The sequence below is a fragment of the Theobroma cacao genome, chromosome 9, assembly GCF_053813885.1.
Source record: "Theobroma cacao isolate CCN51 chromosome 9, ASM5381388v1, whole genome shotgun sequence".
Classification (NCBI taxonomy): domain Eukaryota; kingdom Viridiplantae; phylum Streptophyta; class Magnoliopsida; order Malvales; family Malvaceae; genus Theobroma; species Theobroma cacao.
Window position 1 is genome coordinate 6,590,806 of NC_142647.1, and position 26,387 is coordinate 6,617,192.

The 26,387-nt window shown below is 35.9% G+C and overlaps 3 protein-coding genes across 5 annotated transcripts; 1 reads left to right on the forward strand and 2 right to left on the reverse strand.

Moving 5' to 3' along the window:
• The first annotated feature begins 229 nt into the window (after positions 1 to 229).
• On the forward strand, positions 230 to 5,340 carry LOC18588707 (alpha/beta-Hydrolases superfamily protein). The gene is made up of 10 exons (XM_007013289.3): positions 230 to 372; positions 902 to 999; positions 1,249 to 1,363; positions 2,486 to 2,522; positions 2,643 to 2,712; positions 2,858 to 2,962; positions 3,649 to 3,799; positions 3,917 to 3,999; positions 4,809 to 4,902; positions 4,991 to 5,340. The coding sequence occupies exons 2-10, from the start codon at positions 969 to 971 to the stop codon at positions 5,076 to 5,078; spliced, it is 774 nt and encodes a 257-aa protein (XP_007013351.1). The 5' UTR covers positions 230 to 372; positions 902 to 968; the 3' UTR covers positions 5,079 to 5,340.
• Positions 5,341 to 6,064: 724 nt separating this feature from the next.
• Positions 6,065 to 8,731, reverse strand: LOC18588708 (deSI-like protein At4g17486). Its single transcript, XM_007013291.3, has 4 exons — positions 8,367 to 8,731; positions 7,057 to 7,344; positions 6,571 to 6,648; positions 6,065 to 6,438 (listed from the first exon to the last, which is right to left on the reverse strand). Exons 1-4 carry the CDS (start codon positions 8,518 to 8,520, stop codon positions 6,302 to 6,304), a joined length of 657 nt encoding a protein of 218 aa, XP_007013353.3. The 5' UTR covers positions 8,521 to 8,731; the 3' UTR covers positions 6,065 to 6,301.
• A 13,046-nt stretch (positions 8,732 to 21,777) lies between these two features.
• Positions 21,778 to 25,240, reverse strand: LOC18588710 (MAP kinase kinase kinase, putative (DUF1644)). 3 transcript variants are annotated; one of them, XR_016028452.1, is made up of 3 exons: positions 25,008 to 25,240; positions 22,058 to 23,230; positions 21,778 to 21,939 (listed from the first exon to the last, which is right to left on the reverse strand). XR_016028452.1 is itself a non-coding variant. In XM_088810094.1 (2 exons), exon 2 carries the CDS (start codon positions 23,167 to 23,169, stop codon positions 22,114 to 22,116), a length of 1,056 nt encoding a protein of 351 aa, XP_088666220.1. In that variant the 5' UTR covers positions 23,170 to 23,230; positions 25,008 to 25,240; the 3' UTR covers positions 22,054 to 22,113. The 3 variants fall into 3 exon arrangements, 1 of the variants encoding a protein (XP_088666220.1); XR_016028450.1 differs by having other exon boundaries at positions 21,778 to 21,943; XM_088810094.1 differs by lacking the exon at positions 21,778 to 21,939 and having other exon boundaries at positions 22,054 to 23,230.
• Positions 25,241 to 26,387: the final 1,147 nt, after the last annotated feature.

The window sequence follows — 26,387 nt, forward strand, 5'->3', positions numbered from 1 at the left end:
ACTTAATTATCAATAAAATATTTATTACTTCTGTGCATATATTAATATTACAAAAAGATTAAAATATATTCCTATTGTCTAAGCAGATGCTTGCAACAAGGCTAAACAGAGGCTTTTTCCTGAAAATAGCCACGTGTCAAACATCTAGAGTTTATGGCATCATTGGACCGACAAATTTCTGTGAATAGCGAAGGGCGTACCGCACCTTGGATCGTTTCCGACAAACGCAAGAGAATTATCAGAGAAAAAAAAAAAAGGGAAAAAACAAAATTCCGCCTTTAGGGGAAAAAAAGAAAGACGAAGAGATTTTTGTGTCTTAAGTCTTAGGGGTTAGAAGACTCTCGCCATCCAGTCGACGTATCACTGGAAAAGGTAAAATGCCTAAAACCCTAAAATCCCATTGCCCTTTTTGATCTCTTCTTCTCCCCGGTTTATGCTTTTTTAATTTTTTTTCTTTTTGTAGAATTTCTTGGAGTTCAATTTGCAGGTCTTTGCGACCTGTTAATCCTCAAAAACAGTTGACTTTAAAAGTTGCTCATCTGGGGTTTTCTTTTTCTCATTCTCCTGTGAATTTTCGTCCAAGCTTTTTTGTTCTTTTCCATTGTATCCAATGAATATCATTTATCTAGAGTTAAAGTCCCATTTTTATTAAGGGTTTTGAAAGATTTGTAATTTTTATTACATAAAAAAGTCTTTTTCCTGATGAATTTATTGCAATGTACCTTTTTTATTTTTGGAAAATGTTGAAAGTGGATTTTGATTTCGGATTCAGCTGAAATGCTGCTGACAAGACCACTTGGCATTAGTCATAAGAATTTATGTATCAGTGTAGTGAAAGGGAACTACATTGTAGAAATGACTTTTGATGTTAAATGTAGATCTGGGTCTTTCTTCATTGCAGGATCAGTGCTGCCTTCTTCTAGTGCAGTAGGCGGGTTTTGGTCAGTGCTACTTTCCGGTGGGCTAATATGAGCTTTACAGGTCCTTCTGTTGGCCCTGGTCAGTGTATCTGCTTTTCTCTATCTTACTATAGTTTGGTAATCTCTATGATGAGAGCTCACTACCAAGTTTGCATAAATTTTTTTATTGTTCTTTTGGCACTTGATCAATTGGTTCTTCAGTGTATAGTGGATTGGTATATAGAGCGACTTAGTTTTTAAATATATATAAATTCATGAGCTTGTTGTTCCTCCTTGTTTTTAGTTTTAACTGTTGGCACTTGAACTCTACTGCAACAAATTTCTTCAGGTGGTAGAACTGTTAGAAGAGCACTTGAGTTTGGAAGAACCTATGTGGTCAGGCCCAAAGGTAGACACCAAGTGACCATAGTTTGGCTACATGGCCTTGGTGATAATGGTTCAAGGTAAATTAAACCTTGGATTGCTTCTAAGCTTCTTATTCCTTTTTTTTTCCATAAATTTAAGATGATTTTCTCAATAATATCAGTTATTTTCTCTGAGAAAAAGAGAACAATTTAAAATTTAGATTCCTCATCTCTCTTAAATTGTCAAATTACTAAAGGAAGAAATATCATGTATATTTTATTTAGTGCATTCTATTTATGTTGAATTATCATTTCTAATTTTTCCCTTCCCTCGACAATTCAACAGATCTTTTAAGGAAAATACTGATAGCTGGTGTTAGACTTTTTCAGCTTTTGTTAGTGGCAGTTCTTTTCATTGCGTACACCTTTTACTTTTTTCTTTCTTGTTTGGCTGATTGTGCTGGTTAACTTTAGGTGCCAAGAGTTTGATATTTTTTCAACATCTTTGTGTCTTGCTATTCCTCCTTCTTTGAGTGATTCCGGAAGACATTTGGCCCTATGAAAATATTTGTATTGATTATTATTTTGTAGTGAGGAAGTAAGATACCTTCAAAATGTTATATTAAATTTTCTATCAGAATCTTTCAGGTGTTACCTTTCTGTCAGTTTAGTAATACCCTGTGTATTAATGACATGGATGTACTGTTTTTACTGTATACAGGGGGAAAGTTGTTGGCATTATGAACTGAGTAGAACCCTCTCTTTCTCTATGCAATCTTTTTTCTTGTAGCATACCACTGACGTTGTTGATGTTTAAATAAGTAGTAGGAATTAATTTTTGCTTGCAAAAGAACCTCTTTTATGCGTACGTTTTACACTTTGGTCTTGAATTGCTGCTACTTTGTTGCTAAGGCTCGCACAAAACTACTAGTTAAGCCAATAGTAACAATATTTCTGGTTGACTTTTCTAGTGGTTTAGTCTTCAAATTGGAATTAACTGCATCTTCATGCTTTCATATCTCCCAAGCTTAATATATGTTTTCAGCATAGCTTTCCATCCAATAAAATATATGGTGCCACTTGGAATCTTAGTTATCCCCTCCTATGAGGTGTCCTATCTTTGTGATTAACAACCTCAAATATAAGGCAAAAGGTTCGTGATATTCTTGAAATATCTTTGCAAAGATTCATCCTGATTTATGTTTTCATCTTGTTTGGCAGCTGGTCCCAGCTCTTGGAGACCCTCCCCCTTCCAAACGTAAGGATGATCAATTGGAGCCAAAAATGTTTAGGAGAATATATTCTAACTATAAACCGATGAATTCATTTTTCTTGAGAACTGCATCATTTTCCATGTTCTGATGATATTATGGTACAGATTAAATGGATATGCCCAACTGCCCCTACTCAACCAATAACTGTATTTGGTGGCTTTCCATCAACTGCTTGTAAGTATGTTTCTTAAAATTCTGTAATGATGCATTCCCATATGAAGGAAACAAAATAAGTTTCATTCTCTTCAACCTTTGACTTTGATGATAGTGCTTAGAAAATGCTAATCAAATTGTTGAATTCTAATGTGACACACAACAGGGTTTGATGTGGGAGACCTTTCAGAAGATGCTCCTGATGATATAGAGGGTTTGGATGCTGCTGCAGCACATGTTGCAAATTTGTTGTCAACAGAGCCTGCTGACAGTATGTTTCCTCTTGCCAATTTATGAGGTTTTATGATGCTAGAATTTTTTTTTCTATTTAGGCAGTGTTTCCATTTCTCATCTGAATATTTAGGTTTCAATGCCCTGTAGACACTTATATTTTGTTTGATATTTGAGAATTCATGAGTAAGAAAGCTTCACATTGCATTCAATAGTCTTACCTTCTGCAAGATTTCTATTTTCTAATTTTATTTCTCATGGCTACTGAATGTGAACAATATTCTTTTTTTTTTTTCCTTTTGGCCATAAACCATACATGAGAAGGGTTGGTGCTGGTTTTGGAAGTCACTAGATTTATTGTGTCTTTTAGTTTCCTTTTCTGGTTCTTATATATGAGCTGGTAGGGCAAAGATACATATTATTTGTGGCAGATTTTTGCTGGATGTACATAAGCACTGGTAGCTTCTCTTAGAGTGTTCTCCTTCTATGTTTTTATTTATCTTGATAACTGTGTCCTATTTTACAATTTTGTTTATTTACCCTGTCATTCCAATAAATGTCTGTAAAAAGTGAGTACAATTTTAGCATTGCTTTATTTCTAAGTAATTTGTTGGTTGATTAGTTTGGCTTACGACAGATGCAATGTTGCATTCATCTTAGTTTTCAATCTTTTGTATATCGTCATTGGCTTTGACATCATTGTAACTGTGCTTTTTTCGATCACAGTTAAACTTGGTGTTGGAGGCTTCAGTATGGGTGCAGCTACCTCCCTATACTCTGCAACCTGTTTTACTCATGGAAAATATGGAAATGGCAATCCGTATCCTGCCAATTTAAATGCAGTTGTAGCACTTAGTGGATGGCTTCCATGTTCAAAGTTGGTTTCCTACATTGGCACCTTTTCCATATGCACTTGATACTCTCTCTCCCCACCCCCGCCCCCCCCTCCCTTTTTTTTGTCCAGTTTGTAGTTATAAATTCCTTTCTTTTCCAGGACTTTGAAAGACAAAATAGAAGCACAGGGTGAAGCTGTAACACGTGCTAGACACTTGCCCATTTTGCTATGCCATGGCAAAGGTATTTATGATCACCTTCAGTATACAAATTGTCATGGGTTTATGCACAGTCATTTTGTCAGAGATGTGTCATTATTGGCTTTAGCTTATATTTCTGGCACAGAAGTGGTGCCACAATCATTAGCACCATGTATTTTGATTAGCAAGTGGCAGCAGGATATGGCAAGATGGTATTAAAACAAAGTAATCTCTGCTAGTTGAGGAGTTTGACTGGCCAAATTTTTAGTGTCAACCTGAGTTAGTTTTTTATAACTTGAAAACAAACCCCTGTTCTACCTGATTAGACTACTATTTAAGGGGATTAACATTAAAGTACTGGCATAACATCTAAAATTACTGCTTTTTTGGGGATCAAGGAAATTGTGATGAGTAGTGGTCCTGGCAATGTAATTCACACGTACATAATTCCTCTTGTTAGCTAATTTGTATACATTTGATGTAATATGAGGGCCCTATTGATTTATTTGGGTTGTCAGAAGTAATCAAGAGTAATTTCTTGCGTAGTTTACGTAGAGAAGAAAATAGCCCACTGAAAAATGTCTATGCATCCTAGACAACAACTCTGACCCAATTGAACATCGCTTTTGGTCACTGAGTTGTTACAAGGACTCAAAAGGTCAAGTTTCTCAGACTCTCAAGTGAGATATTGTCATTATTGAAGCCAAAACTCATTTTTCAAACATTTGGTAATTAACTTGGCAGCTGCCATCACTTTACAAAATTCAGTTTTACTCATATTTTACTTGTAGTAAGGTTATTGGTAATGTTCCTTTGAACTATGTATAAAATATACTACATGCTTGGTTGCAGGTGATGATGTGGTTCCATATAAATTCGGTGAGAAATCCTCTCGAGCATTGAGTTCAAATGGATTTGAGGACACGACTTTCAAATCCTACAATGGGTATGGGTCTTGACAGTCTAAAAAAACTTCTTGTTTCTAATATATCTGATAATCTAAAATTAAACGGAGTCTTTGTTCAACAATGTAGGCTTGGGCACCATACAATCCCTGAGGAGATGGAAGAGGTCTGTGCTTGGTTAACTTCAAAACTGGGCCTTGAGGGTCGATCCACATAAGGATGTTTTGCATTATTTGGAGCAAGCGAAATGGTGGGGAGAAATTATTTACGAGTTGCTAGAAAACTAAATTGAGCAAAATTGTTCTGGTTCTGGGTATAGTGATAATTTGCATACCTTGTTATTTCTCTTGTGATTGATCTTGCTTCATTGGCCTTAGACCTTTCTAGAACCGTGTGATGAATCATGAGAATATGTACCGATTTGACCGTCAACATGCAGTTTGGAATTTTATTATTCGGAATGCAATCTGGATTGTAAATTTTATGCTTTGCTCCATAATATTCCTCTATATTCATTGTAAGAAAAGGACTCACGGTTTTCTGATTCCATGGTGTTGTGAAGAATTATAGATGTGTTAAGCTCCTGTTATCGACAAGCATGGAGGAGCGTTTTCCTTGTTACTTGAAAGTACAATTATCTTTCCAAGCTATGTTAGGAGATAATTAACATACTCCCACTCCTCCAATCTCCAGTTATCTGCTGGAAGTCGGTTACTTGCATCTTGTGTGGTCAAGTACCATTAACTGATTGTGTGTATAGAATGTGGAACCCGTTCGCTGGAAATCCATTAGTTGAGCATTGGAGCTTCTAAACTGCAGTATAAACAAGGAAGGGAACTGAATGTGGTTTGTCACACCTCTCCTGCATTTGCCCTCAATATGGTTGAATCTCATTGCATAACGGTTGGCTTGATGTTGACAATGCTTTTCGAGTCCACCCAACTCTTACTCTAGTAATAATTTTAACTGTTGAAGAACCTCATTCCAAATTCCGAGCACCCTAATCTTGTTCTATGACCTATCCTTTTATTTCGACTGCTTAAAATTGCAGCTGGAAGTGTCAAGAGCCTGCCAGTTACTATCTTCTTTCAAAACTCCGACTTTGTATGGTTCTGAGATGTTTAACTTTCTGTCAGAAAGATGACAATAAATCATCTGCAATGCTATTTGGCTTCCAAAAGTTCCATGTAACCACTCATACGAAGCATCAATCACAAACTATTTTTCTAGTTCGAAATTCTTCTGCTTAAATAAATAAACAGGATAAAAAATGAAGACATCAAAAAAATTAGAAAGAATATGGGAAAAAAATTACAACATTCAAATGAAAGTCATGCATGCAAGCTCTTCACTTCTGCTTCCAATTTGGTTCTTCCCTTCAAAGCAAGTATTCTTGATGAAGGCTGCCATAGAAACCCCACTTCTAAGGTTATCTTGCGTTCACTTTTGGGCTTCTTTAACAAATGCTACATCCAAATTGCCATCTTTTGGTGACAGCAAATGCTTCTCTTGCTCTGTATCATCAATTTCTGTTGAATCACGGGGGGTGGCAGTTGAGAGAGATTCAGTTCCATCTTCTGCAAACAAGCAACCAAAAGAAGCAGAAGAAAATCTCAAATATGAGTGTCGTTATCACAAGGAGTATTTCAAGTAGAGTAAATGGCAGGTTCAAATATACAAAAACAAGACACAAGAAATAGAAAGCATACCTATGTCGTGGTATTCAGGCAACTGCTTCACTGTCGTTACTTGAAGGTTTTCAGGAAGCAGACAGCTGCATAGAGCACCTACGTTTTTGACATATAATGAACTTAACTTAACAATATCCAATGTGTTTTTCTTTTCTTGGAAAAATGCCAAATATAGACTACATAACATTCTATGCTTGGCCTAGAGGTTGTTTTCCCTCCAATGGAGGGTCAAGGACCAGGGTTCAACTTCCATCTCATCCTGCCTTGTTCAAACATACCAAACAAAAGTAGCTACACATTGCCAATTTTTGAGGGCTCCTCCAAAAAAGATCAAAGCTATGACATGATGAAAGGAAGAGCAAGGCATTGATAGCATCTAATGTCATGGACAATTCTTTAAAAGCAATATATGACAAGGCAAAGATACAATGATATAAGCACAAATAGCTACATATGCAAATGCATATAGAGAATTAGATAAAACGACTGGAAGGATCAACATACCTAGCCGAGCCAGCCGGTTAACCCATCCAGGGATATTTTTGCCTGTCAATCTATGTGACATGTCATCTGTAAAGTGGTTACAGTTCTTGGAGATAAGGTGGTAGGTATCTCCATGATACTCAGAAGCTACACTCTCAATAAATGCTCTAAATTCAGAGAAAGACATGTTTGTACGTCCCAACGAGATGGAACATCGATAGATAAAACCAGGGCAGCTCTTTGGCTCCACTTCAAAAACTCCACTAACTGGAAAATCATGGGCCCCAAACCCATACTCTTTACCATGAACTGTTCATAAATATTGAGACAGATACTTCAGCTTCCTAGATTAAAAAAAAAGGGATTACCGAAATAAGAACTAAAGTTCATGTCATTTTGCAAAAATGCTGTTCATTTCTCCCTATAGCCTAAACAACTTGATTTCAAGTTGAAAAGACTTATGGCCAAAATGTATTTAGCATCATGCTGTTTTGTTTCAAGCATGCTACAATTTCTTTGAGATGTGCTGCACTTTAATCATGCCAACTAACTAGAAATGCCCAATCTTAAATCCAACTACGGGAACTCGAGTCCTTCACACAATTTATCTACATCTAATCTAAATGACATATACTTGAAACAGAAACTGAAGAACTTTATGGACAAAAGTAAAGCTGTTACAACTTCATGTTAACATATTAAAACCCGATTAAAAAATTTTTAAAAATGAAGTACCAAATCTTTCAATATAGAAAATCATGGCCTCATGCATGCCAAAAATTTAGCATACAAAATTTTTCACCATCAGGTCCATAAAGAAACATCTTCACACCAAGTTGCTTGTTCTATTACTCCAGCTCATAGAAATGTGATCCATTTTCTTAAAGCAAACAAATTTTCAAAAGAAAACACACAAACAAAAGTACTTTAAAAATCGATGATGAATTCATTAGTGTTTTTTTTTTTTTTGCTCGAACTGATGAATTCATTAGTTAACACAAAGACCGAAGTAGCATAAAAAGATCTCATTTTCCCCATAATTCATACCATTTTTATATTCCAAATTCCTCCCCACAAAAATCTTTCTTTCCTAAAGAAAAACCCAAATAAAAATTTATCCTCAACTACATAATGGAGATAATCACAAAAAAGTGATTTAAAACAAAATCAGCAAACCAATATCTGTTTTCCACCAGGGGAACATGAATCCACGATTTTGAAGCAATAAAAAGCTAAAATAACCAATGCCCAAATCTTAAAAACATAAGAAAAAAAAAAGGCACGACAAAAACCAAAAAGAAAAAAAAAAGAATTGAGAAAAGGGAACAAACCTTCAATACCGGAGTGGAAAATCCCGAAACCAACCCAATAAGAGTAATTATTGAGAGGAGTGAGATCATAGACATTCAAAATCACATCGACTTCATTGTTATTGCTCACATTTTGATTCCAAGAACCGGAATTTGAAACTTCCCCTGTTCCCATCTTTTTTCTTTTTATTAACCAAAAAAGAGTTTGCCAAAGAAAAGATTTCCCAAAATCCCCAGAAATCTTTTCCTTGTTTCGCAGTATATTAGAGAGAGAGATAGCCTCAAAGATCCATGTAGCTGTTGAGGCTAAAAGGCTTTGAAAACTTTTTCTTTTCTGGAGCAAATAGACAGAGAAAAGAAAGAAAAAAATAAAGAAATGGGTAAATATGGCAAAGCCGAGTTGGCTATGATTGTCTACAGCTTTAAGTAAAAATAGTCACAAGAATATTCATATTTAAAAATATTTTTATCTATCAAAAATATTTTGATAAATATTGAAATCAAAATAATTTTAAGAAAAAATCTCAACAAAATAATTAATTCTTTTATATAAAATAAAATAACAAAGAGAAATTAAAGAACAAAATAATAAATGAAAGTTTTTTACACATCAAACTCTCTATTATTTTTTGTTTTTCCTTTTTTACTTCAATTTTCATTTATTTTTTTAATTTTTTTTAAAAATAAATTACAAAGTTTTCACGTGGAGTGTAACAATTTTTGTAAATTGATATAGATCAGGAATTTTTTTAAACACTTAGAACAAAAGAGAAAAGGAAAGAGAAAGGAGAAAAAAAATCTATAAAAGTAATCACAGTATAAAGCAAAAATAAAAAGGAATAATTTTGGAAAGTGGAGGGCATCATATTGATTTCCGACCAATGGAAGGTTCACAAGTGGCAGAAGTGTTTGATATGATACTTGGGTCGGTAGCTAAGTTAGCAAGATTGGTAAGGGAAAGTCCCCTCCCTTCGCAGTTGGAAGACAACCCAATTTGTACAACTAACCTTCAAAGGATAACATATGCTCCTGGGCCTGGCTCATGCCTCTTGCAAAATGAAAATTTTTTATCTATTTCCACGAGACTGCAAATGATCAGAAAATGTGATTGATTCCATCCTAGAAAATAAAAATACAAATATTTTCCTGAATAATAAAAATACACTAATAAAATTTTAAAGGTAAAATATTCTGATTTTTTAAGTTTTATTTGAAATTATACGAAAGTATATTAGTTTTTGAAATAAACATCTAATTTCAAAAAATTATTTTTCGCTAAATACGTTCGTCAATTGTTAATATTTCCATCAACTTATTAATACGACAAAAAAAAATAATTTTACTTTTATTAATTTTTATAATTATAATTATATAATTTTATTATTATTTTATTAATTAAAAATTAAAAAAACTCCTCATTGGAGAGCACCGATTTGATGCTCTCCTCCGGTGTTCCTCTTCCAAGGGGAGTTGAGAGGCACCAATCAATGCTCTTTATTTTTTTTAAAAAAAATATAATAATAATTTTTTAAATTAATAAAAATATTTTAATTTTTTTTTTATTTTTATTTATAGGGTTATAATTTTGAAATGAAATGTTCGTTTCGAAAATTAATTAACTTTCGTATAATTTTAATTAAAATTTAAGAAAATCAGAATATTTTACCCAAATTTTAAATTCAAATTCAAATATGCCTTTTGTTTGCCATTTTCTTTTATCTGTCTATAGAAAACCCATCAAGCTTTGGCCATTAATAAAGGTCAGGTGGTCACCTTCGTATTTTCTCTCCGAATGCCGCACTTGATTGTACTACAATTATTAATCCAAATAAAAAATGGAGGTAAAAATGCTGCACGTGGAACCCAACACTAACGCATAAATTTCCCATGTTTGAAGCCAGAAGAATTGAATTGAATTGGCTTTCTTTTTTGTTGAGTTGACAAAGTTACTGCTTCTGTCTTTCTTTTAAGAGTTATTTTTTTTAACCAAATGGCAATTAGGAATAGCTATGATAGCATGCTTGGTTTACTAAAAAAAATAAAATAAGAATAGAATCGTTATTCTAAAAAATAATAATAATAATAATTATTATATAGATTGATTTATAAAAATGAAATAAAATAAAAATTATTATTATTACTTATTTTATTATTTGATTGTTAGGAATAATTTTAAGAATAGTTAAAAAATCATGAATAAGTGATAAAAATACTTTTTATTAAAATTAAAAATTTTTTAATCGAATAACAAAAATACCATGATGAGAAAAAAACTCTTTATTAAAATTAAAAAATTTATTTTGTTAAAAGATAAAAATATTCTAAGTAATAAAATCAAAATATCGTTTATTATAATTAAATGATATTTTCACCAAAATACAAGCATATTTTTATTATAATTTAATAATATTTTATATTAAAAAATAATTAAATTTTTTATTATAATTAAACAATATTTAATATTAAAAATAAAATATACTCCATTAAATTTAAATAACACTTAATAATATTCTTTATTATATTTATTATATTCAAATAATAATATTAAATAATATACTTTATAATAGAGGAAATTGTGAAAAATAAACCTCCTAATAAGGTGATTTCAGAAATAACCACTCATATAAAGTTATCTGTTTTTAGCCAAAAAGAAGCATGAGTAGACCAAAATGCCCTTAAAAACATCATTTCAAATTAAGGTCTCGATATCTCTCTCCCGCTAGAGAGAAAATAGAAATAAATAAATGCTTAGCTGTTTGAGCTCGATCATCTTTCTCTATCAACTCTCTGAACTGTCTTAACTCTACCAACTCTCTATTGAGCACCATCATCATCAGCTCTGTTAGCTCTCTGAACTATATGAGCTCTGTCAGCTCTCTATAACATGTGTTAGTGTTATTTTAGCGTGTCACGACATTGGTTATTTTAGGGCAGTTCGTGTAACGAGTCAATAATTACACTGATTGGCGTGTCACACGCCATGGGTATTTTAAGCCAGTTCATGTAAGGACACAGTAATTATAGTGATTGGCGTGTCAGCGTTAGCGTGTTACAACATTTTACGTTATATGCATGGCGTGTTACAACATTTTAAGTTATATGCATGACGTGTTACAACATTTTATGTTATATGCATGAAGTGTTACCACATTATATGTTATATGCATGGCGTGTTACAACATTATACGTTATATGCATGACGTGTTACAACATTTTACGTTATATGCATGGCGTGTTACAACATTTTATGTTATATGCATGAAGTGTTACCACATTTTATGTTATATGCATGGCGTGTTACAATATTTTACGTTATATGCATGACGTGTTATAACATGATTGACAAATTCTAGAACACAGCATGTCATGTAATGTGTTAAATGATTGACAAATTATTATTGTTTTCAAAATTTTAGTGGGGTTCCAATTGTGCATCTTGTGATAAAACACGGTGGTCGGTGGGTGGATGGCATTTACAAGGGTGGTGAGTCACGAATGCAGGGGGTTAGGAGTGATTTGTCGTTTGTGGGATTGATGAAGCTGATTGAAGATGTTGTTGGGGTAAACTCAGAAATTGACGAGATTGAGTTACATGCATTGATCAGTACACCTGGAGAGCTATCACAACCAATAATCAAGGACGATGAGGATGTTGCATTAATTCTGCTAGAACAGAGGAATGTTTCGACTATGTATGTCAGCATTGAGGGATGCCAAACAAATGTTATGTCACATGAAAAAGCTGAACAACATGGTAATCAACTCAATCAAAATGAGATATACAATGCTTCACATATACTACAGCATTCGGTCCGTAACCCACAACAATGGCAATTGAAGTATGCATAAGAGTTTATGCAGCTCGGTTGACACACGACATTCACAGAACAATTGGTTGCACAATTTTGATTAGTATGTGCATCGAACCAATCAGTTACTTGTGTCCAACAAATACAACGATCGGGTGAAACTGTACAGGGTGTAATGAAATTTTCAAATGAGAATGCGACACTTGAGTACAAGACTGTGACGTTGGAGGGGTGACACTACAATGCTCGAGGATAATACTGCATCTGATGAGGGAAATGAGGATTTGTTCCTTGCCGGTGAAGATAGATTTGATGACAATTCGGATGATGGGCCTGATGAATGGCATGATGAGAGTTCAAACGAGGACTGGCTTTATGATAGTGACATTCTAATTTGCAATAATGTTGAAGGCAAAACGGAACCTGTTGAAGGTGTTGATGTAGGAGATGTTCAATGTGATGACCTCATATACAATAACCCCATCGCTGATGAGAACGGGATTTGTTCCCCTGGTACATTGCTCCATGACAGTTATCCAGAAAGGAAAAATGTAGGGATATCTCGTACGTGGGTAATTCCAAGTGCAGAAAGGTTCTCCTTCCAAACAATTACAATAGGAGTCAACATATGCTGACGATCGCTTATACAAAGGAAGAATATTTTCCTTGAAGGCTGAGTTGAAATGAGCTTTGAACATGTTAGCTCTAAAAGAGCAGTTTGGGATAAGAGTAAAAAGGTCATGTAAAGCTCGTTATGAGGTGGTTGCAAGGACAAGGCATGCAAGTTCAGTGTGCGTGCAATGAAGATACCTGAAGGAAGAGAATATTGGCAAGTTCAGACGTTCCACAAAGTACACACATGTACTGTCGATGGTTTGCAAGGGCAATTTGCAATCGTGAGTGCGAAGATAATTGGTGAACTTATGTCACACAAGTTTCAGGCTAATGGAGTAGCATTAAGACCTGAGGACATAATTGGAAAGATGAGGGTTCAGTGGGGATTGGAATGCTTGTATGATAAGGCTTGGCAAGCAAATGAGTATGCGGAGAGGCTTGTTTTCAATCCATCGGAGGAGTCATTTCAACTACTACCCTCGTATTTTTATATGTTGGAACAAGAAAATCATGGCACAGTCACTGCAGTGGCTACTGATGAGGTAGAAAGATTCAAATATTATTTCTAGGCATACGAGGCTTGTATTCTGGGGTTTAAGGATGTAACACATCCTACGATTGCAATTGATGCGACACATCTGAAATGCAGGTTCAAGGGTATTCTGTTTGTTACTGTATGCAAAGATGCAAACGAGTGTGTATATCCAGTTGCGTTTGGCATCAATCATGTTGAGGACGAAGACTCGTGGACGTGGCTCTTAGCAAGCTGTGTGATGCGGTTGGTTGTCCTAAAAACACTATGTTTTTTTCTATCAGCATTTCGACATTAAGAAAGCAATCTAAAATGCATACCTAGAAACGCACCACGGTTTATGCGGGTACCACTTGAAGAAAAACTTTTAAAACAAGTTCAAGCGTGACGACGTTTCTTTGATTTTCACCCTTGTTTGAGATTGTTATAAGGTTTTCGATTTCAACAGACATATGAACCAGCTCAAGCAGATTCACGTAGGAGCCCACGCTGACTTTATGAGAATAGGCCCTGAGAGATGGGCAAGTGCCTGTTCACCGACTAGGTGATACCAAATGATGACATCCAACATTGTGGAACGTGTTAACTCATTTTTGAAGTATGTAAAACAAATTTCAATCACCATTGTGATCAAGTTCATCAGAGACATGTTCCAGTGTTGGTTCCATGACCAATACGATGAGGCCATCAAGGTGACCACGCCCCTCAACCCTTGGGTTGCCAGGCAGTTGAGCAAATGGTTCAATGATGCACATCGCTTTGTGGTTAAACCCATCAATCGAGTGGAGTTCAAAGTTAAAGATGGGAATATGGGCGGACTTGTAAACCTGTCCACAAAGACGTGTTCATGTTGTGAGTTCCAAACAGATTTATTGCTATGCAGCCATGCCATTGCAACAATAAGGTCAAAATATCTTTATTTCTTATTTGAACCCTAATTGACATAATATTTACATTGTGCTTGAACATTAAGTTCATTATATTTTTCAATAAATGCAAACGTGAAGCCATTAAATTCTGCGTTGACTACTATAAGACAATCATTTTAGTGGAGGGTTATGCAAGGTCCATTCGCCCAGTAGGGCATCCTAGCGAGTGGGACATCTCCCCTCATGTGAAACAAATTGTCATCTTGCCACCACCTTAGTGAGGTTAAGCGGAAAGACCTAGGAAGAGAAGGATTCCATCGGTCGGTGAAGGCAGTCGAGCACAAAGATGTTCGCAATACAAGAGGTACGGCCATAACAGACAGAATTACCCATCACCATTTGCAGTTCCATCCATAAATTCAACACCACGAGTGCGCCGAACGAAAGCATGTTCAAGTTGCAGACAAATCGGTCACACACACAACAAATGTCCAATACGAAGGACAATGTTTGAAAACGTAGGGTGTCTTATAGATGAAGATAATTTGTCGGCCTAACTAAATGTGTAGCCCATGTGCAATACCTTTTTTACAGTTTGCTCTTGCAGTATCTTACATTCATTCATATTTGAATTTTGTGTTTGTTAGTTTCCTCTTGTAGATGAGTCTTTATTTATTTTTATTAATTTTGTAGATATATTATTTGATTATTCATTTAATTTTGTCCATTGTTTTGAGCACTGAATAGACTTGCGAAGTCCCTATACTGTTACCTCCTTTCTCACATTTTATTACGACTTGTATTAAACATTTAATGATTTAATTTAATTCCTTTCTATTTCATTTGATTTAACTTTTTATGTTCTTACAATCAAATCTCTTAAGAGATATAAAATTAATTCATCTAACTTTAGTAGCTATCTAAATCCTCATATTCAATTTGTTTTCGTAATTTTTTAATTACAACATTTATTTTATCTTATTAATACCTCCATAAAAAACTTTAAGCCAATCACTTAACAAAATAATAATAATAATATTGTACCAAAGAGTTTACTTCAAAGGATGCAAGTCTAGAAAGAGAAAATTTTGGACTAATAAAAAACATATGATAGGAAATTTATGATTAAAACACGTGACTTGACCAAACAAATTTTAAAAACTTATGGATCATCCAATCAAATTTCATCTATGAACCATCATAATTAATTTTTATTAAATTAAAATATTTTAAAAATAAAATTGAAATATAAGGACGAAAATTCTTGAAAAATATATTATGCTAAGCTGACACGTTGGGTGCATGCAGATTTCTGTGGTGACACATTGACTTCTTGCATTATTGTGGGGTGATACGGCACACCCCATCTTGTGGTGACATGCTGAGTGGAACCAGATAGTTGGCGTGACACGCTAAGTGCATGCAGATTTCTGTGATGACATGCTGACTTCTTGCAGTATTGTGGAGTGACACGGCACGCCCTATCTTGTGGTGACACGCTAAGTGGAAGCAGATAGTTGACATGACACGCTGAGTGCATGCGGATTTCTGTGGTGAGACACTGACTTCTTGCATTATTGTGGGGTGACACGGCAAGCCCCATTTTGTGGTGACACGCTGAGTGGAAGTAGATAGTTGGCGTGACATGGTGACTTCTTGCTGATTTCTATGATAACACGTTGATTTCTTGTAGTATTGTGGGGTGACACAGCAAGCCCCATTTTGTGGTGACACGCTGAGTGGAAGCAGATAGTTGGCGTGACACGCTGAGTGCATGCAGATTTTTGTGGTGACACGCTGACTTCTTGATGTATTGTGGGGTGACATGATGAGTAGAACCAGATACTTGGTGTGACACGCTGACTTGTTCCAGTTTTTAGGGGTGACACGCCATACCCCAATTGTGTGACACGTCACGTGGTTGCAGTGTTAATTTAAAGGCACTATTTTTGAATTAAGAAAGAAAAAGTAATGTATAAAAGGTACGAATATTAAAATTAATCAAATTAATTGTATATACAAAAAATGTACAAACAAGGGCCGATATGTTTAGGGTTCGCTCTCATAACTGTTGAAAAAAATTTCTAGAGCGTATTAGCAATGCATATTTACAATCATATTCTGTTTAACTCTGATTGATTCCGATTGTAAAATATTGTCAATATACCCTATCATGAACATACCGCAGCTAACACTATCATCATGCCGATGTACTTTAGCTTTTGGCAAATGAATTTCCAATGGCATCGGTGTCAAATCTCATGTCTTTCGACGTGTTTTGTTGAAATAACCGGCTTGGTGGCAGATGATTGGCATAATTGTCGTAAGGGATGTCATCTGAGTCACTCGCACTCCATTATCCTTAGCATTCGAAGTTCTTGCGGAGTCCACCACCTTGATCGTCCACCTCACCAAGTCAATCTTCGTTACCACCCAATGCCCACTCACATTGCAAGGCGCGATGATGAAATCGACATCTTCCCATTTTTTTTCCGTATGTCGGCTTCTCACCCTCCACGTACGCTCGCAACTCATCTAGAATTTCCATAGTCGATCGGGCATCTTCAATTGGAAATGAGGTGTGTAGCATATGGATGGTGTCCTGTGAAGCATGTATACATTAGCTTACACTTAATGCAATTAAAAACTTAGTATTTTCAGAATTGAAAAATTTTCAAATAAATTTACGAAGAATATCGTGTCAACCACGCATGCACGGGTAGTGTACAACTTCGACTTTAGCTTTGTCATCCGCTTACAAAGTACACTGAGGCATGTGTTTATATGTTCACTACTAATTTCTTCTTTGGGATCCTCTAATGTTATGAAAAAGTCAGCCCCTTGATCCCCTAAGATCCTGACGTCACGCCTGCATATGTAACAGAATGAGTTTGAAAAGCCTTGGTGGATTAATGTTTCATTAAAAAACAATATTTGTAATGTTATTTATGAGCTTACCTCGTGTACTCATCTTTCTTGAAAGCTTCGTACGCTTCAACTGTTGTGTTCTTTATATCCCGACGGCTCAGTGAGGGGTCGCGTATGGGCTTATCCTGATTTGCTTGTCATTTTCACCCGTGCCTACTCAGTTGGGTCTGAAATTTATGCTGCATGATGATGGACATTAGATGACTCTAATGACGACAACCGTGAGTCGCTAGCTTCAAGAGTACTCTAAGGAAGATGGTCCCCTCTTGCTGTTGCCTCCACTAATGCATCGATCTGAGGAAGATCCTCTCCTTCAGCCACAACTGAGTGAAGGTCCCCTTCCCCTCCTACAGATGCATAGATTACCAAATCGACCTCCGAAACAGGGTCTCCCTCAGCACCAGTAATGTCATCGTGAATGTGCACACCAGGTTCATCATGGTGCCCATCATCAGCATCATCGAGGTCCTCACCAGCACCGTGAGATGAAGGACCGCCCCACAGAACTAGACAAATGAAAAAATTCGTTAGCTTATATAATACCACAAACCATAAACCGAGAACAAAAAATAGAACTACACCTACTAAACATAAACGACCAATATATGAGCGAAGATAGAATAACGTACCTGTGATTTTAGGTCATCTAGAATCCGAGCAATGACACGGTCCTCAAACGTTTGCATCGTCAGAGTTAATGACTGAATTGAAGCCTTCAACTCTAACTTGTCTTTTTTATATCGGTGCATGATCCGTTGCAGTTGACCCTTCGTGACTACTCCGTCATTGACTCTTGTCAAATGAGTCAATTGCAATGACATATATTACTGTGTTATTCAATGATCATATATGAAATTGTTGAACATTACCTGTTAAAACTTTAATATCCTTATCGGTGGCTCGTTACCACTTTGCTGTTGAGCAGGACTAATTGGTTGTTGAGGAGCTGTGGTCGCCTCCCTCAACTACAATAACAGAAATTAATGTGTTACTCGATAAACATATGTAGAAATGTTGAACACAAACTGTTAGAACTGATCTTACCGACGGGTCGTTAGCACTGTGCGTCTGAGGAAGACCTCTCAGTGGTTAAGAAGCTGTCATCGCATGGTCCAACTGTAAACACAGATATATTATTCAATAATCACATATGGAATTGTTGAACACAAATCGTTATAATCATCATTACCGACTCCTCGTTAGCACTGTGAGTCTGAAAAAGACCTATCGATGGTTGTGGAGTTGTCGTCGCATGGTCCAACTGCAAACACATATGTTATTCGATAATCACATATGGAATTATTGAACACAAACCTTTAGAACCGTTCTTACTGATTTTTCACTACCATTGCCATGGTTGTCACTTTCCTCCATCAACTCAGGGACCGACAGCTCATTAACGACAGCAACGGCAATGCACCTCTGCTTCATGGAACCAGTGGCTCTTTTGTGCTTCAAGTTTCTCCTATTTTCACTTGTACCTAAACCCTAGTTTGTCCGATCCTCCATGTGCCCTATTGGCACATATTGGTGGCCCTCAGATAACGAGACATCAATGTCCACAAAATAATCCCGACGGGCCTCATTCGGGGTAGGCTCCAAGGTCTCCACTACCCACAACTACAAAATAGGGATTGTGATTAAATTTTAGGAAAAATTATTATACAAATTCATAGCAGAAATTAGTAGCTATTCACTCACCTGCTGAAATGACTCCAACATCTCAACTGCCTTGTAGAAGTCTTTTGGCTTCTGGTTGCATTGCCATCGCACATGCGTGGGTAGACGTCTTTCAGAGCAAAGGGGGTAACTATCTTTCGCAAGGCTGGAATTGCCTCTATTGCCCAAAATTGCAAGTCAAATGTAACCATTATCATACCGTAAATGATAAACGGTTGCAACCATAAATTATTATGTCAAAAGGAAAATGAAAAATGTTACGTGACAGTACTTGTATCACCCACACGAATTCGTAAATGTTGTATCGTAAACGATCTTTTTGCACGTTCGAGGAAGGCACTTCGAACCCCTTCAAAAGGTAGTCCAAGGTCAACCTCCAAACGTAGTGACCCTATGGGAAGTCATTCCTAACATCGATGTCCTCCACCAACAACAAGAGCCAAGGCGTCACCCGTCTACGGTAGTCTTGACCAAATAAAATGTTATTCACGATCAAGATGAGTGCTGTCTTGGTTGCGTCTCCCAATCGCTCAAAGTTGCCTCTGCAGAACGTATCAAGCAAGGCCTGTAACTTAACACTCTACTGCTCGTTCTAGTATCGCGCATGAATTTCGTCCGCAACAACCTCTTACGGTCGTGTGAACACATCCAACATTCTACCAAACTTCAGTCCGATGATAAGGCAGAACTTCTGCTTTGATATGTGCGCCTTGTTTTTCCCAATGGCAAACCATAGCTCATACTCCATTGAATCTGTCACAGTGATTCGATGAATCATGATGTTATGCAGGAGACCAGCGAAGAAATAACCTTGCGGATATACGTCCAGTAGCATTCTGAAGCATGTACGCTTCACTGTATCATACTCCCCTTTCTCTTTGAGGGTCTTATTGATGTAATGCAGTTGCAACCACTTACAGTGGGTGTTAATAGCGACATTAACACATGCACAACTGTCAAGATCCTCATATTGTCTGGATTGTATATGCAAAACATGGCACACATGCACAAGTTAACCTATAATGTGGTAACACGCCATGCATATAACGTAAAATGTGGTAACACGCCATACATATAACGTAAAATGTCGTAACACGACATGCGTATCAAGTCAAATGTTGTAACACGCCAACGCTGACACGCCAATCACTTTAATTCATGTGTCCTTACAAGAACTAGCATAAAATATCCGTGACGTGTGACACGTTAATCAATATAATTATTGACCCGTTACACGAACTGCCCTAAAATAACCAATGTCGTGACACGCTTAAAACCCCAAAAAGCAATTTACCCATTACATGCCATATCTGTTGTAGTTCAAAACTTTGGTAAAACCATAAAATCGAGAAAAAAATAGTTTAAACATAACAATTGAAAAAGATTGAAAAAACACAAACATATCACACAAACCTAGCAAAAAATCAACAAACAGAAGAAAGTTTTAAAAGTTTTATTTTTAGACTGACTGGTCTCTTCACTAATAACTGACATTGTTGCTGTGGTGTTGTCAAGCTTGCAAAGAAGAAAGTCGATCACTCTGGTATATTTGGGAATGAGGAATGAGGAATAAACCTTTTCACACAGACGTTTACGATTTTTGAAAAATATTTAATTAAAATGAAATGGCCTTACAATTTCCTTTATAAATATTCATTTATTGAATTCATTCAGTTGAAGTCCAATCGGTTTTCTCATTATTTGCCTTTTTTTTTTCCTTTTTCAAACCATGTCATGTCACCCATCAATTATCATGTCGTGTCACACACTCTAAACCCTATCGTGTCACGGATCTCCATGGAGTTTGACAAACTCTAAACCCTGCAGTGTCACAGACTCCCTCCATGGCTTGTAACGAACTCTGAACGCTAGCGTGTCACAAACTCTGAAAGCTGGCATCTCACAGATTCCCTCCATGGCGTGTCACAACCGTGTCACACATTCCCACCATGGCGTGTCACAAACTTTAAACCCTGCCGTGTCACTTCCTCCAATCATGTCGTGTCACAAACACTAAACCCTACCGTGTCATAGTCGTATCACACATTCTCAACATGTTGTTTCACAAATTCTAAACCCTGCCCTGCCACAATCGTCTCACATATGGCCTACTGTAACACGACCATTTCGTGTTTTGGATTCACATCTTTCTCCTTTCAATTCACCACCGTATCAAGAATTTCTGATTTCACATCATTCTCCAAGCTTTCCATTCATCATGACCGATTCCTCGTTCGATTTAATATCACTATTCTCCTATTATCTAAATGTCATATTCAAAATTTCTGAAAAGCTATCTCATACAATATTATTTTGTTTTACACAAATTTCACAAAAAAAAAAAATATTTTGCACAAAACTAGATGTTCACAAATTCTTTACATATTTATTTTCTCATTTTTGACCTATTTAAGAGTGTGCTTCTACGAAGATGACTCATTAAAGATATTTTTATCTAAAAATCTATTCTTGTGATTAAAAATAATTAAAATTATCTAAAACTTATTTACAAAAACACGTTATTTTTAAGTATTAAAAAAATTCTCCTTTATAATATTTGTTATAGGTAAATAATATTTAAATATATATATATATATATTTTTAAAATGAACTAAAAAATTTTATATCTTAAAGGAATGAGGACGAAAGAGAAAAAAATAGGTTTAATATTTTTTATAAAATAATTTTTTAAATTATAAAAAATATATTTAATCTAATCAATTTTTTTTTTTATTCTCAACAATTTGAAATAATCATTACAAAAAAAAAAAAAACCTTGATAATGACTATTTAAACTTCTCTTAAAATAATTATTCTGAAAAATAACCATTTCATTGAACTAAATATAACTTCCTTTCAAGAATAAAAATAATTCTCCCCGATCAAACATGCCCTGAACATCATCCCAGTTCTCAAAAGAACCAGAAGAAACAACTATCCCTCAACGGTTCAAAGGAAAACCTTGAGATTATTGCAGCCGCAAAAGACAGAATATGAAATTGCTGCGCAAGAAAAAGTAATACTGATTGATTTAAGTTCCCAGATACATTAAGATTTTACTTCACTCATTTAATACCATCCAACAACTCGGACCAAACTTGTTCCACGCTATGCGGAACAGATACAGACGCTCTACCAATACACATCAAATCCTCTCCGTCCTATCTGAAACACAAAAAACAAAGTCAGTTCAGATATATTCTTATAATCTTATCAGCCATACCAAAAGGAACAAAGCAAAACAAGTCCGAGATGAAGATTAATAAGGGTAACACTTACGATTTAAACTTTCACATTCAAACAATAAACAGATCCCTTTAAAGATACAATTACAGTTATGGTTGATTGTCAGGAGTTGTCCATCGCCTTACACGGAGCCTCCAAGGAAATGAACCACCATCTGAAGACTCATTGTCCTCGTCTCTGGTTGATCCAGTGTCCCCATCATAGCTTTCCCCCCAATGTCTGGTAGATGTCCTCCTAATACTCATATGAGCTCCCGCCCTTGAGGTGCCAGACCAGCTGCTGCTCCTAGGACTAGACCCTGGTCGAAACACTCGAAAAAGGAAAAATACAGTGAGCAAACTTCCATCATCAATTGGCGAATTGCTGTCATCAGCCCTCTCCTCCCCAAATGAAGATTGAAGTGTGCTGAGCAAGTCCCCAAGATCTCTCTGGCGCTCCAACCTCCTCCAATTTCGCTGTCGCTCAGGGTCCGCCTCTGTTGGACGCACAGAAGGGTGCTCAAGCCTTGCATGCTTCCTCAGGTCTTTATAGGCACCAGTAAAATTACATGTCTCAGAGGAACAGCTTCTAGATTTGGCATTCATGAAATGACGGGCAGGCTCTACAACAACCCAATCTTTTATCTCACCACGACATAGAGGGCACACTAGTTTTGACAGAACCTGATTCTCACATGAGACAGTTGATGGGGTGGAGGGCCCTTCCTCACTTCTTGCAGAAACGTCCTCACTTCTTTCTTCCTGCAAATCAGTGATAGTTGAGTCTGAAGTTGCAGTTGCAGCTGGAGCTGGTGATAAGTTTGTTGTTGCAAGTTGGGCTCCTTCTTGTTGAGGATCTTGTGGTGTTGTTGCTGAGCTATCTGCAAATGACTTGCGAAACTGATCAAAACAGTTAGAGTGGCGATAACTTGTATCGCACATGTATGGATGGCAGCCCTTCTCATGGGAAGAACATATGAGGAGAATTGCATTGTGAGGATGCTCCATGCAGACAGGGCACCTGGCTTCTTCCCATTCCTTTAGATTCTCCTCAGTTTCTGAAGGGAGTTTTGGCGAACATCGGCGACTACAGCTGGTGCTACATGAAAAGGGAGATCTCCTATACCTATCAAAAGACACGGATCGATCTCTTCTCTCCTTTGGCATGATGAAATCTCTAATGTACCAACCGTAATGCTAAATGACTGGACCTTGGAAAAGGCAGAAACTGAATGATTGAAAATACAAAACATAAGATCAACATTTGTTTTTACATACAAAGGATAACATTCAGCAAAAGATGAAATGAGCCAAGCTTACAACTATAATAAAAGAACAAACAGAAACCCAAAAGTACAGATATAATGTATGAATATGGAAAAATCAAAACTTCACAAATATCACGTAGATGATCAAGGGGGAAAAAGATGGAAGATATTTTATATTTAAAAGTGAATTTGCACGAAATCAGATAAGCTCTAGCAATAGCAGATTGATGTCACATAAAACAGATTCTAAGGGCCAAGTAGTTAACATTCAACAGATCTATAAATGAGAAACAATTTTGTTAGGTAACATTGTGGCAGAGATTCCAGGCAATCTAGGGATTAGTCCACCATTTGTTTTTAGAATAGAGACCACTCCCATGGCATCATCCTTACAAGGCTAACGTTGCGAGAACTGGGACCTATAACAAAGATGAAAACCATCAATGGCTGCCAGTGGCATAAGCAACAGAAGGAAGCACCCATATTTAAGACAATGGCAATGCTGTTGGGCGAAGGTAAAGAAGTCATCTGCATTGCATCAATGGCATACTTATTTAAGTACTGCTTCAACGCAAGATTATGGTGAACATAATCTAATTTGCTCTCCAACATCAATATCATTCTTTCATAGAAATGATAGATCAATACCAATATTAGTCCTCCATAAAACTCGAGAAGAACTCCTAAACCATGGACAAATTCCCAAAATTTCAACCAGACACACATCATTAGGTTGGTTCAAGAAAAATCCTACAGGATGTCAACAACTCAAAATAGCCTAAAATCTAAACCACATCAATTCATTTGCAGCACACCCCCCGCCAACCTGCTTATTTTAGCCTCATCTGGCACCATATCTTAAGCTAAATCAAGACACTATGAGAGCATCTTATTACAAATTCACAAGGCCTTCTTACAAAATTTAGCAGATAGTTCTCTCCTGCAATTATAGCTATAGAACTCACTTTGAAAACCTAATGCTGTTTTCCATCTTTGCTTCTTTGGGTCAAACTACTGTCTCATACTAGCACGCATAATTGCTCTCCTTCCTTACATAAAACCACACTTCTTTGAAACAACCAGAACAGGATAAAAAATCCATGAACAAAGCAAGTGCCAGCATAAACCCAAATTGCCAAAGTATCCACCATTATATCTTCTCACATATCTATATTTTTTCAGCCAAACAAGATCAGACCGGCATACAGAATTGATCAATTCTCAACACTGAAACTCAACTTTAAGAACATTTCAATTATAACTAACAACAATAGCAGTGAACATTGAAACGCTTAACTTCACATTTCATAGTATAAGGTCCTCAATTCAACTCTTCTGGGCTCATTTTCCAGCACCAAATTAATTCCATATGCAAACAGATTATAAGTTTAATTCAAGGGGGAGATAAATCGAAATTAAAAAAAAAAAGACAACAATACCGGAGGCAGTAATAACCTAATGGATAAAATTTCTTTGAGTTCCAACATTAACAAATTAAACTAATTTCAAATACACCAAAAATTTAAGCTCAGAATCCTCAGCCCCTCCCCCCGCCCCTAAAAAAAAGTCTTCCAAAAATTAAATAAATAAGCGCAAACGAACTGAATAGAATCAGAAACTGTTAAGAACCCGATCCAGGAAGAAAAGGATTGGAATCGATAAGATCCAGATGAAATCTGAGCCTTCGAAACGCGAAAAGAAACGAAAATTAAGAGAATTTTCGAATTAGGTAATTACCAGCAACTTCAACTTCGAGGCTTCGATAGAAAAAACAAAGTGACTTCCGATTTGAATTGGGGGCTAAGATCCTTTAAACGAAATCGAAATTTTTTCTTAAAAACATACAAACAGATTAAGTTTGGCACGTAGGGATTTGAAAGAGGGGAGAAATGAAGAGGAAAGAGAAGAGGCAGCCTTTTCTAGGGCTCTTTCGAGTCTCTTTCTTGTTTGAGCTCGAAAGAGAAAATAAAAATAAAAATAAAAATAATAATAATAATAATGTGTTGGAGAAAAGCTAGGGGCATCTTGCATAATGGGAGGAAGCTGACGTGGATACCCTGGGTTCGCTAATTTTTTATTTTCGAAATTTGAATGATTAATTTTTAAGTCGGCGCCGTTTCGGGATGGACGGAGGATGACTTAGCAGCACGCGCGCTCTTGGCGTCTATTGAAGGTCACTATTCAGTTCAAATTCTAAAAGGAAAAAAGATTTTTCTTCTCTTTTTCAGTTTATTGACCTTCTTTTCTTATTTACCACTAACCTTTAAGCTGAGGTTTTGTGGGCACAGCTGTTCACTCGCTGGCGGCTCCTGCGCTTAACATTTGTGTAAGAATTTTGCAGACCTGTTGAATTAGGGATGTATTATTTTTTTCTTATCATTTTTTTATTAATATAATTTAGAAAGTATAATTAGCAATTTTACGATATATTGATGCCGCGCGTGGGGCTTGTTCTTAACTCGTTGGTGTAACCAAGGAGAACCGGACAGGTCCTCGCTGTTCAATGGAGCCAAGGAAAAAAAAAGGGAAGAAAAGAAATTAACAAACAAATAAACAAAAAACACACAAAAATGGGTTAGACGTACTTAAGTCTAAAACTTTGACATTTATTTTCTATGTCATTTGGACCATGATTCACGTAATTATGTCATTTATTTTCTATGTCATTTACACGAAAATGCAAAAGAGAAGTTCAATTGAAAGTTCTTAAAGGTAAGGTAAAATACTCTTTAAATTTTGGTCATAGTTTTACAATAGTCTATTAATATTTGAAATAGACAATTTGTTTTAAAAAAATATATTTCCTTACACACATAAGTTCAACCATTGATGAAGTCAAGATTTCAAATTTAGAAAAGTAAAAGTAAAAAATTCAATATTTGAGGAGATGAAATGTTAAAAAAATAACAATAAAATTTTAAAATTTTAAAACAAAATAGTGATAAAATTATAAATTTTTAGAAGTTTGGGGAGACGGGGGCCCTACTAGCCCCTCTCTCCCTCCGTCTCTGAGTCTAATATTAATTAATCGTTAATGTTTTCGTTAGTTTAATTACATGATAATATTTTTCAAAAAATTTTATTTTTTATTAATTTTAAAAATTATCACACTATATA